At 39.9% G+C, this 12,285-nt stretch overlaps 1 protein-coding gene across 1 annotated transcript in view; it reads left to right on the top strand.

The window, feature by feature from the left end:
* Window positions 1–12,285, top strand: part of LOC146003844 (sodium-independent sulfate anion transporter-like) — a 123,756-nt gene that overhangs the window by 72,573 nt on the left and 38,898 nt on the right. Inside the window, exon 2 of the mRNA XM_083142297.1 lies at window positions 6,189–6,373. Within this exon, the coding sequence (XP_082998423.1) occupies window positions 6,191–6,373 (183 nt within the window). The 5' untranslated portion in view covers window positions 6,189–6,190. The remainder of the gene's footprint in view (window positions 1–6,188; window positions 6,374–12,285) is intronic.

The following is a 12,285-nucleotide window of genomic DNA, read 5'->3' as shown; positions in this document are numbered from 1 at the left end:
ACAGTCGACAAACAAATACGAACCCTTTCAGTAATTAACATTTTCTACTACAGTGTCATTAATATGTCATATTCATTTTCAAATTAGGTCTATGAAGAGGAATTTTGTATGTTGTTAACGTTATGGAACTGCAAAACCAACTGTTGAAGGGGCCACTCCCCCCCTTCCCCTCCGAAGCCCAGTACCGCACCGCAGGATCTGTCACTGAGCCCGAAAAATCTTGCCAGACAGTGCTCGAAATGGAAATTCCTAGCCGAAAAGGGAAGGGATATTTGATCGATTTTGGAGATACGAGGGGGTACATCCTTTAATGGATCAACATGGAGATGGAGACAATACAGTAGGTGGAGGATGCTCAATATGCTGGGGGTATGCTTTAACTGGAGGCAGCATCCTCTACTTCGACCAATGATGCCAGAAAAGATGCTTTCAGAAAATGAATTTATTACTGCACACACATATTACTTATTGTATTTGTTGCGTTTGTACAAGAGAAATATTCAGAAGATTTGTAAGGAATATTTACAGTTCATAGGATGCCTACCTAGTCTATCCCGTGTCGTAATACAAATTTTATCCCTTTCCTACAAAATAATAAAACTGTCTATGGCAACCGTGATTTTATCATCGGTGAGGCCCCTGAAATCATTGAGGAAACTTGTTCATCTTCATGTTCTCTCGTCCTGTGAAAGTTTATTGGTGATATAGGGTGACATCCTACACACGTCTTCCAGACATACACACGCGGGCACCCCCCTCCCCTGCACACACACGTTTGTATGCTTACAGCACATGCTGTGCCCTCCCAGAAAAAACAATTCTAAATCCGCCTATGGATATATGTGCTATCAAATAATGAACGTCACTTACCTCGAGAGTTCCTTGACATAATTTTGCAACAAGGTTTCCAATATCTTCTGTTATGCCTTCTTGTTGAATATCAGAGTCTGAAAGTTCGCACGTTTCACTCTTGCAATTCGGATGGAATTCCTCTGAACTTAAATCGACCTTTTCTGACGTTCTATTTGTGAAAGGTGAAGCTTCAACTTCCATTCTTTGTTTATTTTGGAAATAATCTAATAATGTATTTCTCCTCTTTTCTCTATCCATCTTTAGTTTCACGTCAAAAATCTATTACACACGCAGAAACGTAACACACAACACAACCACTTCGACTTGCTACCTTGCAGAATGCAACTCGCTACAACCCCAGTGAACACCAGGACTTGGGACAAAGATACGGGGCGAGTGTTTGTGGGTCCGGGAAGTCGAATGTCTGAACCATACATCCAGCTTGGTCCAGCTCAAATTACGTCACCAGTGTTGACAGCACCCAGTAGCGTCAGTGTCAGTAGTGTTGCCAACTGCTAAATTATTTACGCAGAAATTCAAGTGAGATCTTTCACAAATGTTACAAGAAAATTTAATAAACTGAAGGCTGGAAATTGGTTGAGAAAAAAATATCTAATTTGTAAAGAGCACAAGAGTAAATCGTATAATATTTTGGCATATTAATTGTTTTTATTTTGTTTATGAAACTGACTGGGCCAGTTGAGCTATATAACGCATCCCTCACCCCTCCCTTCCTCCCGGCATGCTATTGTACAAAACATCGCTTGCCTCCTTCGTAAAACCATGCTTCGCTACTGCCTGCAACAATTATTATTATTATTATTATAATTATTGATATTTTGAAATAAATGTGCATCCAGGTGCGATATAAGATTTTGACTTACTTTGCCTACTAATTGTAGTGATTCAAATCTCACAGAACTTTGCTCTGCTGGCATAAATGGTATAACAAGGGGAAAAAAAGGAAAGGAAAGTTAGCAGCACTGTCGTAACAGGAAAGGGAGGGTCATTCTCCTAAGAGGGTCATCGTGGGTGGAAGAAAGGGGAGGAGAGATTCCTTCAGTTCGCATTCCAAGGGTTACGGCTCATTCCTTGACCATACTGAGAAGGAAATTCTCCTTCCTTTTCAGTGTCGAAGGAATGAATGAATGCCTGTGCATTGCTGTAACTCAACTCCAATATTATCAAAAGTAATTGAAGAAGCAAATATATTTCTCATTGCCAAATGTAAACATTTTACAATATTGGCGATTTGGTACTCAAACACATTTATGAAATAAAATTTATTTTTGCTTTGAATTTTTTTAAATGACGAAACCAATGGGGGGGGTTTAACCCCCACCAACCCCCCCCCCTGGGCACGCCACTGCCACTTATACAGCTTCTTGACTTTTCCAAGTTCTTGCAAGTGCCTGGAAACTGTGTAATAATGTACAACCAATGCCACTTCCATGTCCCTTACAGTTTGGCGAGGGTCAGACTCCACTAGTGCTCGTAATTCGTGTCGATGGGTTCTAATGCGTGTCCACGCGGTTCACTTTTGAGGGTCATATCACCAGATAGAAATGTTTTGAACCATCGCTGTATGCATGGACGTCCGCAGGATTTTTCCAGGGAGGGGCAAGGAAGGTATTTTTTCCAGGGGGGGGCAAACGAAATTTTCCCCAAAAATAGTGTTGTTCCCTAAAAAACATTGCTTAAATTTGAATTTATGGTGTTCATGCAATAAATAACACACATTATTGTTGCTAAAATGAAATGATATGTATGAAATACATCTTTTTTGGTAGACTTTCATTTTCGAGGGGAAGGGCCACGGACCCCCCCCCCCTTTGCCCCCCCTTCCGGACGCCCATGGCTGTATGGTTCGTTCATCTACTGTGCGAAGTCCAAATGCTCTGTTGATGTTCCTGGCTGCGTCTTCTGCAGTGTGTGATTGATTGATTTAGTTTATTTTACTTCGTGTTTTGTGCCTCTTGGCTAATTTGCGAAGATGGGGATGAGTGATGAAATGATGAAATTGATGAATGGACATTCGCAAACAACCAAGCCCGAGCGTGATTCGAACCTGGGACCCTTGGCGTCACAGTGCGATGTGCTAAACACTCGGCTACAGGGTCCTGCTGTTGCAGTGTCGTCAAGTTTAAACTCGTAAAGAGAAAGTAATCGTATTTGACAAACGTTCATGTTGTGTGTATACGATCACACGGAACGCTAGCACTAATCTGATTCCTTGCTCACGTTCGGGGATATGTATTGTTGCAGACGAACTCTGTGCTCGCCATTTGAAGCTAATTCGAAAGCTGGAAAAACTCGATATGTGGATGCCTTACGAATTGGACGAGAACCAAAAAATCGCCATTTTGAAGTATGCTCTGCTCTCCTTTTGTGTAACAATAACACCCATTTATCGAGTGCATTGTGACGTGCGACGAAAGTTGATCCTATACGACAATCGACGTCATTCTGCATAATGCTTGAACCAAGACAAAGCTCCTAAACTCTGGTGCAACCTATCTTGACAGTGACGTAGTACCAGCATTGCAAACTTCCATCGTTGATACTTTCACTGTCTGCACTAAGAAAAAAGACAAACAAGGGAAAGAATTTCAATAGTTTGAAATGCAAGGGAAGGAAGTCCAACATGTCGCAATGCGAGGTTTTTTTTTAGAATGGAATCATGTAAAATAAAGAGCAATTAAAACGAGCACGATGTATAAATACAAGAAAATGAACGGAATCGGATAAAGAATACGAGATGGCAACGCGCCTTTGAACGGAAAGTTCGCGAGGCTTGAGCACAAAAATATAGTTCCTTAATGAAAACACGTTACAGCGTAAACAGAGCATATAAATGTGTTAAAAATATTAGATACTTAAAATCTTGTTGAAATGTAGAGTATTCGGCACGATTATTTTGTTACAAGTCAAAGTTAAAATTATATATACTGCTCAGCAAAGAAGAAAAAAAAACTGAAAATATGCGAACTAAAATCCACCCCCACTTGTTTCTGTCGCGGTAAACGGCAGCAGGCCAGAATCTGGGGGAAGTCCTTCTCTTCCTCTGCTCTCAAATGGCACGCTGTTGCCACGATGCCTCACAGCTGTTCTCTGACAGATGAAATTCTGGCGGACCTGCCGCAAAACGCGATGTTCAGTGTGGCGCGGTCAGTGGTTGAAGAAGAATGGATAACGTTCGTGACGATTCCCGATTTAAATAATTAATGACAATAAAATCTATTGTCATGGTTGTGATTCTTACTATGCGATAGTAAATATTACCATCTAAGAAACGGATTTTATCTTCAATTTAATTAATAATTACAATTATATCCTCAGAGACAGTGGCGGCGATTGGGTATACCAGGCCAGAGGCGCTAACTTGTTTCGCCTTTACTTTTCGCAAGACCTTTTCCATTCTTCTTTGGTAAAGTTCTGAAATTCTTCTCTTGCAACTTCCAGTACTCTGCCCAAATTACGATCCACATTTTGTGATGCAATACGACCCTTTATGATACCCCAAACATACTCAATAGGCTTTAGATCGCAATGATAAGGTGGAAGACGAAGTACGGTGTGGCCGTTTTCTGCTGCACGAGTGTCGACCCGATATTGCGGGGGCTTTTGTTGGTTTTGATTATCTGATATAACTAATATATAATACTATATATTAGTATATAGTATTAGTACTATATAGTACTATATAATCCTAAGTCATTACAAATAATGTTGCGAAGAGTTTCACGACTACCCCGAAAATTAATTTATTTCTTTAATTTCGAAAGCACTTTTTTCTTTACTGTTGGCACTTCATGTTCAACCGTATAAAAATTACCAATAGTTCTTCTAATCAAACACTTGTCAAAGTCGTCTACAACAATTCTAAGCTTTTCGGCAGAACTGTGCTTACCTGGTGTCGTAAATTTCCCCCCTGAATTTCCTTCCTTTCTAATTTTCTTAATGAAAGTGTCCGACATTTGAACTGCAGCCGCCGCACGCTTTGTAGTTTCATTTACCGGAAACGTGTAACATCCTTCTCTCGCTTCGTTGTCAAAAAATTTAACAACATTGGAAATCACCTCTCGGCTCTCACTATGTACGGTTTTGCCCTTCATTTCGGTATAAACAACATACACAACAGACGCACTCGAACTCAATTGACCTTTTGTCCATGTAAGTTTGGCAACATTGAAAGGGTGTCAGAAGTCGAGCAGTCCTTGCTACCCTCACCTCCCACCCGACCCAACCCTCGATCAGCTGTACACAAAAGCGTTCCGTTCCTCCTGTGTGTTTTCTCTGCGGACTCTGAGATACAACTGTGACGGAGAGAATCTTTCATGCTTTGCGCGGAGTGATACAATGGTTTCGCATCAACCTGTAGTGCGGTCCCAGCTGACGTCACTGTCAAGATAGCTTGCACTTTAGTATAAACACTTTCCAAAGCCGAAATTGCATCAAAAGAAGGTCATTGTGACTGGTGTTCTGCTACCGGTGTCATCACTACAACTTTCTGAATCCCAGTGAATCCATCACAGTAGAGAATCATTGTGGAGAAATCGATGAAATGCACACGAAACTTCAACGTATGTAACCTGCATTGGTCAACAGAGAAGGCCCAATCCTTCTGCATGACAGCGCTCAACCGCATGTCGCACAACCTACGGTGCAGAAGCTGAATGAATTGGGCTATTAAACTCTACCTCACCCACCATACTCACTGGACCTCTCGCCAACCGACTGCTGTTACTTCAAGCGTCTAGACAATTTATGACAGAAACTCTTCAACAACCAGAGTGCTGCCGAAAATACCTTCCGAGAGTTCGTCGACTCCAGAAGCCCAGAATATTACACTACCGGAATAAATGAACTTGGTTTCACATAGTTTTTAGTTTGATTAATAGAAATACGTTTGAACCAAGTTATAGTATTTCAAAGTTGGCATTAAAAATCTACCATTATTTTTGCATCAACCCTATATCTGGCCCATAAAATCTCTTATCTAAGGTTCTGGTTAAAGCTCTCTTTCAAGACACTCTTTGCTTGAGAGTATACAAGCCTCTTGTGCATATTTATGCTGAAACCAACACAAAATCTAGTGCATCTAAGTATGTTAACTGATTAAGGCATTGTGTCTGGTCGAACCTGTTTGCCATTTACTGCTTAGCCTACCCAGAAACCTACCCAATCTGCTAGCTAAAAGATAACTGTACCCTTATTTCTAGAAGCCATTTGAATTGCTCTTTGTTGAAGACATTGGGTCTGTTGTATGCCCATCTGCTCACTAAGTGAGGGGAACTTGAACATGTGATACTGAATGTAAATCTTTTTCATTCCAGGTATGCCACTGATGAATAACAAGAAACCATGGGAACTTTTGAAAAAGAGGTTACCCATTCTCAAGTGGCTACCTATCTACTCTCACCAAAACTTCGTCAATGACTTGATTGCGGGACTTTCTGTAGGACTTACACTCATCCCAGAGGCCATCGCCTATGGAGTCCTGGCAGGATTCACACCACAGGTCAGTTTTTTTTTTATGCTGTTGTTATTAGCATTTAGCACCATCTTTTACCTACAGCATATTTATATGAAACTTTTTAAATTGTACATTTCTGATTTGAATGTTGTAAAGAGGATAAGTAAAGTGTGTACACACAGGATGGTTCAATGAATGTGCAATATTCTAAGACGTGAAATTAGTTGATTTTAAGCAAGAGGTTATGTGAAGAAGCTTCCACTATATTGGTGAAGAGGAAAAGAGAAAAAAAAGTTGTACATCCCAGCTGGAAATTTTTCCAATTGGTTCCGATAGCCAATGTAAGTTTAACACACTATCAGAACCGATTGTAATGAATTGGTTTCTATTGGAAAGTATTTTATTGTTTTCAATATATTGCTTATGAAAAATTCTTGTCTATACAACTGTAAATGCAGTGGAGAAATTATATAAAACAACTAAAATAAATCTCTGGTAAAGCATGTGGAATTTGTAACTTAGAAAAACTTTCACTACAAAACTTTTTCAAATATATGAACACGTTTTTAACTCTATTCATTATGATTAACACACTTATAGAAAATCGAAAAATAAATCAGTCATAAATGGACATGTTGTTCTGCCTTTATACATGCGAAAACAGCAACAAATTAGGTAAAACAAAGAATCTGACTCAACACTTGAAAAGGTGATAAACAAACAAAAAACACTGTCAAGGTTGACTTAGTTGATCAAAAAATTGCTCATTTCTTCAATTGCATTACATATACATAAGAATAACCATGGAAATTTCATATTGCAAAAACAAGAACTAATATGAACATTTATTCCAACTAGTAGCTCCTTTAAGGTCGAGTTGGTTCTTAAGAAAGAGGTCTTGTTTAGGTATTTATTAAGATAAATCTGACTTCAGTAGTGTGCATTAGAATTCAGAATAAATTCTGTTCAAGTGTGCTGTTTTTCCAATGAACTTCTAAATCACAGGAAATGTGGTGTCAAGAATAAAAGTACCTATGCTTTGAGTCCAGGGGCGTGCCGTGACCTTTCGTGATATGCAAGCGATGGGTGAATTTTTCGTTTCGGTTAATTATAACAATTTCAAATATAATATAGGCCTAAACACATCCCCATTTACAATAATGTGCTTAATGGTGACGTATCGGGTTTGAGTGTGTGATGTGCATACATACCGTAAAATCAAGTCTTCGCTGCACGGTTTTTAAAGAAGGAAAACAGCCTTTCGATATAACTTTTAAATTCCAACCATGAAGAAAATTATGATTTACCTGACATTTGAGGGCAACTATAAATTAAATTACGTTCTTCTTTAACCCTGAAAATAAGAAACATCCTATTAGCATAAAGTTTTGATATTAAATAAACGGACGGGTTTCGGTTTCTTACTTGGCTAGAATTATGAATCATGACTTGTCTTCAGTTACTGAATGCAAGCGCAGATGTGATTCTGGGAACGTTCATGTCTTTGCACTGCATTATAAAAATTGCTCAAGTCACTCACCGTAGCCTGTATAGTTCCATCAGTGGCGTGCTCAGGATTTTCGAAAGGGACGGGTTATGTATACTTTTTCTTGGTAGTCAGCCCTCATTTTGTCATATTTTCCTACTTTTGACGTTCTTTTTTAGGAATACTTGGCGAAAACCCACATCAACCCCCCCCCCCTTTGGGCACGCCACTGAGTTCCATGGTCCTACATTTGTACTGAATAAAACGCATGGCGAACAAAATAATTTATTAAGATCATTGCTGCCACATAACCAGATAATATTGTTGTACTGAGATGTTTTAAACTGCCTAATGAAAACTTTCCCATCTTTCTTAGTTGGTTTGGTTATGAACAATTCAGGACACGGTCGCTCATGGTTCACAAGCTCCAACCTTTCACCTTATGTTCTCGAAGTGAATGGTTTTGAAAGAAGGCCCCTAATAATCAAGTCCTTACCTGCAACACTGCAAATCGATGGCTCGTCTGGTATGTCAACCATGGCGGAAATTTTCAATGTAGAATCATACTTTTACATCAGGTACAAAAACACTACACGAAGAACAGAAAAACACAGCACAATATCACAGTAAAAAACAACACGCATCCCAGCACCCACGCTTCTTCCGTTTCACCCTACCTGCAGTTGCAGTGTTACATACCCTCCATATTTCCGAGTAACTGACTACATGACGGATATGTTCAAGTACCGGCTGTGATTTTATTTCTTATAAATAGCACACGACTGGTGATCACTGGCTAGCTTCATAATGTAATTTGTTAATTACTATAGAGTTTCAAACATGAAAATCGTACCGCGTGAGGTGGTGCTACAGATGCGCAGAAAATTCTGGAAGTTAGCAACACTTGTGGCCCGTGTGGACGAATTCTTTCCAACACCCTTGCCAAAGACAGATGCGGTCTTGGTGTTGCTTGCCCTCGGCCTTTTTTCTTCGTGAACGGGAATGGACAGTGACCATGCAAGAACTGCATAAGTCACTCGAAAAGCGGGGAGAAAGGCGAGCAGTCCTCTTCCTCTAACGCGGTCAGTCGTGCCGCATCGCCCAGCGTCGTCAAGGGTGCAGCCGGTTTATGTTTCAAGCCAATAGAACAGGAAATAAGGGAAATGAAAATTCTGTAATGTAAATATCTTATAGTAAATAAATTCCATTCTAAGGTATATAAAGGCATTGAAAAACACGGACTTATGATATCAAAAGTCTTTTAAAAAACAACGCAAGCGGCGCTTGCCCCGCCTTTCCTTACCGCACGCTTCTGTTCGAGTCAGTAAATGAATTGATAACATATTGATTCTACAATATATACAAACTTACAATTGCATACAATTCACCAATTGGAAATTATCTTGATTTTCCAATTGGTTTCAGTTGAGATTCCGATTGAAACCAGTACATTCCGATAGAATCCAATTCATTCCAATTGGAACCAATAGAAAATTCCAGCTGGAATGTGCACTCAAAAATTGCTTTAAAACCGGAAATAGAGGAAACTGAAACCTATATTGTGAGTGCAGACTCCTTTTAGAAAAAAAAAAACTGTTGGCCATTCAATGAATAGACTGCTGAAGGACATGAAGAGAAGAGATCTCCATGTTGAATTTTGCAAGAATTTATAGATTTAATGTCCACTGAATTACTCTAATCAGTAGGCCAGGCCTCAAATCTCAGAACACCAAAAGAGATTTGGAACGATCCATTTGTGTATTCTTAAAGAGAAGAATCCATGAAGAAATTAAAGTAGATGAAACACCACAGAATGTCAAAGTGTGTTGTTTTGATTCTTTAAAAAATGAACATACATTAGACCCCCTTCTCTGTTCTCAAAAATCCTTTTTAAGTGGAAAAACTATTGAACATTTTGGTCATCAGTTATAGTACTAGCATCAATATGTATGCAAGGATCATATTTCAGCAGTTGGATTGATTGATTTTTTGATTGAGTTAATGTTTTAAGTCCACTTTTCTGCACTGTACAGCTAATCAGGACTGGACCTACACTTTAAAGTGGGATCCAAACCACTATGTGCCTCCACCATTCAGGGCCAGTTTTTGAATGTCTGGTCAACTTTTTGGTCAGCCAACCGCCAGTTGGAGTTCACCTCCAGTCTTAACAAACACCACATTTTTCAATGTAAAAATAACCAAAGGTTCGTCAACCGTAAGTTGGGTGCGTAACGATTCTGAGTTTGCCATGCTGAGCGAGAGATTCGATGACACTGACATCTAGGTGTGTATATTCAAATTAAATTTTGCCTGGTGTGAAAAGGTAGAACTGCAATAAGGCGCACGCGGTTGTTGAAATTCATTGTTTAGATTGTAAATACATCAGAACTTACGTGCGTGTATTCTGTTGCTACAAAGAAATACATACAAAGGGAAAACAATTGTTACAGATTTGACTTTTTTCCTAAACCACAAAATGGTAATAGGTAGTACAAATAATTATCCTTTCCTACACTACAAAAGAGACTACAATTATTTGCCCAATCCAAACTTTAATTGCACATTGAAAAACCGGCCCTCAGCAGTTGGAAGGAGCAGAGGTTTATTCAGAATTTTCCATTTCAAGGCGTAAGTTTCTATTTCAGGTGTGGAAAAGTAGATCTAGAGCAGCGGCGTCATGTGTGGTTCGCATATGAGTGTTCACAATAATGTTTTCGTACTGAATGCAGATTTACTCCTTTCCCTTGTTAACTTCATATTCAATTGAAAAAGTGAGAATAACAGTTCGATTTATTTTCAACAATCCCCCCCCCCCAAAGTCATTCTATATTTGAAGTAATACAAGAAGGACCTAGGGGAAATTGTCCCTCTCCCCCTTAAAATTCACCAGGTTTAGCAAATTGTCGCTACAGTTTGCAACTATGTAGCACAGACCTTTTTGAGTCCCCCTAGACATGCCTTGTATATGCTGCACTCTGGTGGTGAATGTAAGAAGTATTGTCGCTTGCATCAGTGTTCGCACAGCGAAGTGAACATCTTTGGGGTATAGTGGCCAACAGCCCCTTAGCTGTCAGCTCTATGCAACACGCACAGCAATTGTGTTCAATGCCCTCTGTGGAGTGGAACACTGTAGCAGTCTGTGTGTGTGTGTGTGTGCGTGTGTGCGTGCGTGCGTGTGTGTGTGTGTGCGTGCGTGCGTGCGTGCATTTAATATGTACGTAATTTAAGACATATACATGAGTGTTCACTTACTCATGCGAACATTATCAGGCGACGAGCCTGATCTAGAGCTAAAATGACTATAAATTTGTCCTTTTTGAAAAATTTGAGAGGGTGTTGAGGACATTTTGGAGGGATGTTAGGGGTGTGTTGGGGGGGGGGGGGATGTAGATAAATCGCTGATCTCATAACACTCATCTTGGGTTGAAGGATAAGCTGAACACCCAGAGACTTGGACTGTGCTCAGACCACCAACCATAACTTACATATAATATTTTTTTACTTGGAGCCAAAACTAGGATTCATGAAGGATATCAAATTGAATATTTGTCCTTGGAGCATGTCTCCTCTGTATAACTGTACTTTTTATAATGTATTAAATTTTTCAATAATGACAAGAATATACATACACACAAGGATCATTCAATGTTGGCACAAGACATTTCTGCTTTTAAAAAAAAGTGGCAAATACAATCTGGATAGTGATAAAACTTCTGAAGAGTGCATTCAGCTTTTGTGCATATTGCACGTTTGCCTCGATGAAGTTGGTGCATTTTCAGCAGCATCAGTAAAGTGGCATCAAGTATAGTGTGTGTGTGTGCATGTGCGTGCATGTGTGTGTAGCTGTGAAGCAGAGGTGTATAATCAAATTCCTTGTGAAGGAGAACATGAAGCCAGGTGAAATTTTGAGAAGACTGCAAACACATTGTTCTCAGGTTACTAGCCAGGTTAAATCTGCACTTACTTCAGTGTGTTGAGCGCATAAATTGCTCTGATCACCTAAATGCCAATAGTTTCCACCACAAAGTACAACGTCTTACCCTTCTGAACACACTAGCCCACAGGCAGTAACCATTTCGGACCAAGAGAATCTACAACCAAGGCAGTTACATCTCAGCAGAGAACAAGTACAGTACCCGGAGCAGCTGTACATGGGTACAAGGCCCTTACAAGGATTGATTCTGCACCACACAGCCCCTCTACTTGTAGCAACACAGGAGAGGAACACCCCACTACAACTACCATTCATCGGACGTAAAATATCGATGAATAGCCGGTTCATGATGAAATGTGTGGGTGATGTAATGTATTCCTTCGCGAGTAACTAGCACCCGGCATGACATATTTCGCGCATTCACAGCAGTTGCAGCGAACATGGCGGCAAGTAGTGTGTCTGTGGCTGTGGAGCAGTGGTGTGTAATCAAATTTCTCGTGAAGGAGAAAGTGAAACCAGCTGAGATTTTCAGACGAT

The sequence above is a fragment of the Lepisma saccharinum genome, chromosome 20, assembly GCF_977018435.1.
Source record: "Lepisma saccharinum chromosome 20, izLepSacc3.1, whole genome shotgun sequence".
Classification (NCBI taxonomy): Eukaryota; Metazoa; Arthropoda; class Insecta; order Zygentoma; family Lepismatidae; genus Lepisma; species Lepisma saccharinum.
The sequence above is the reverse complement of the archived record's forward strand: the minus strand, read 5'-3'. Positions and strand labels throughout refer to the sequence as shown.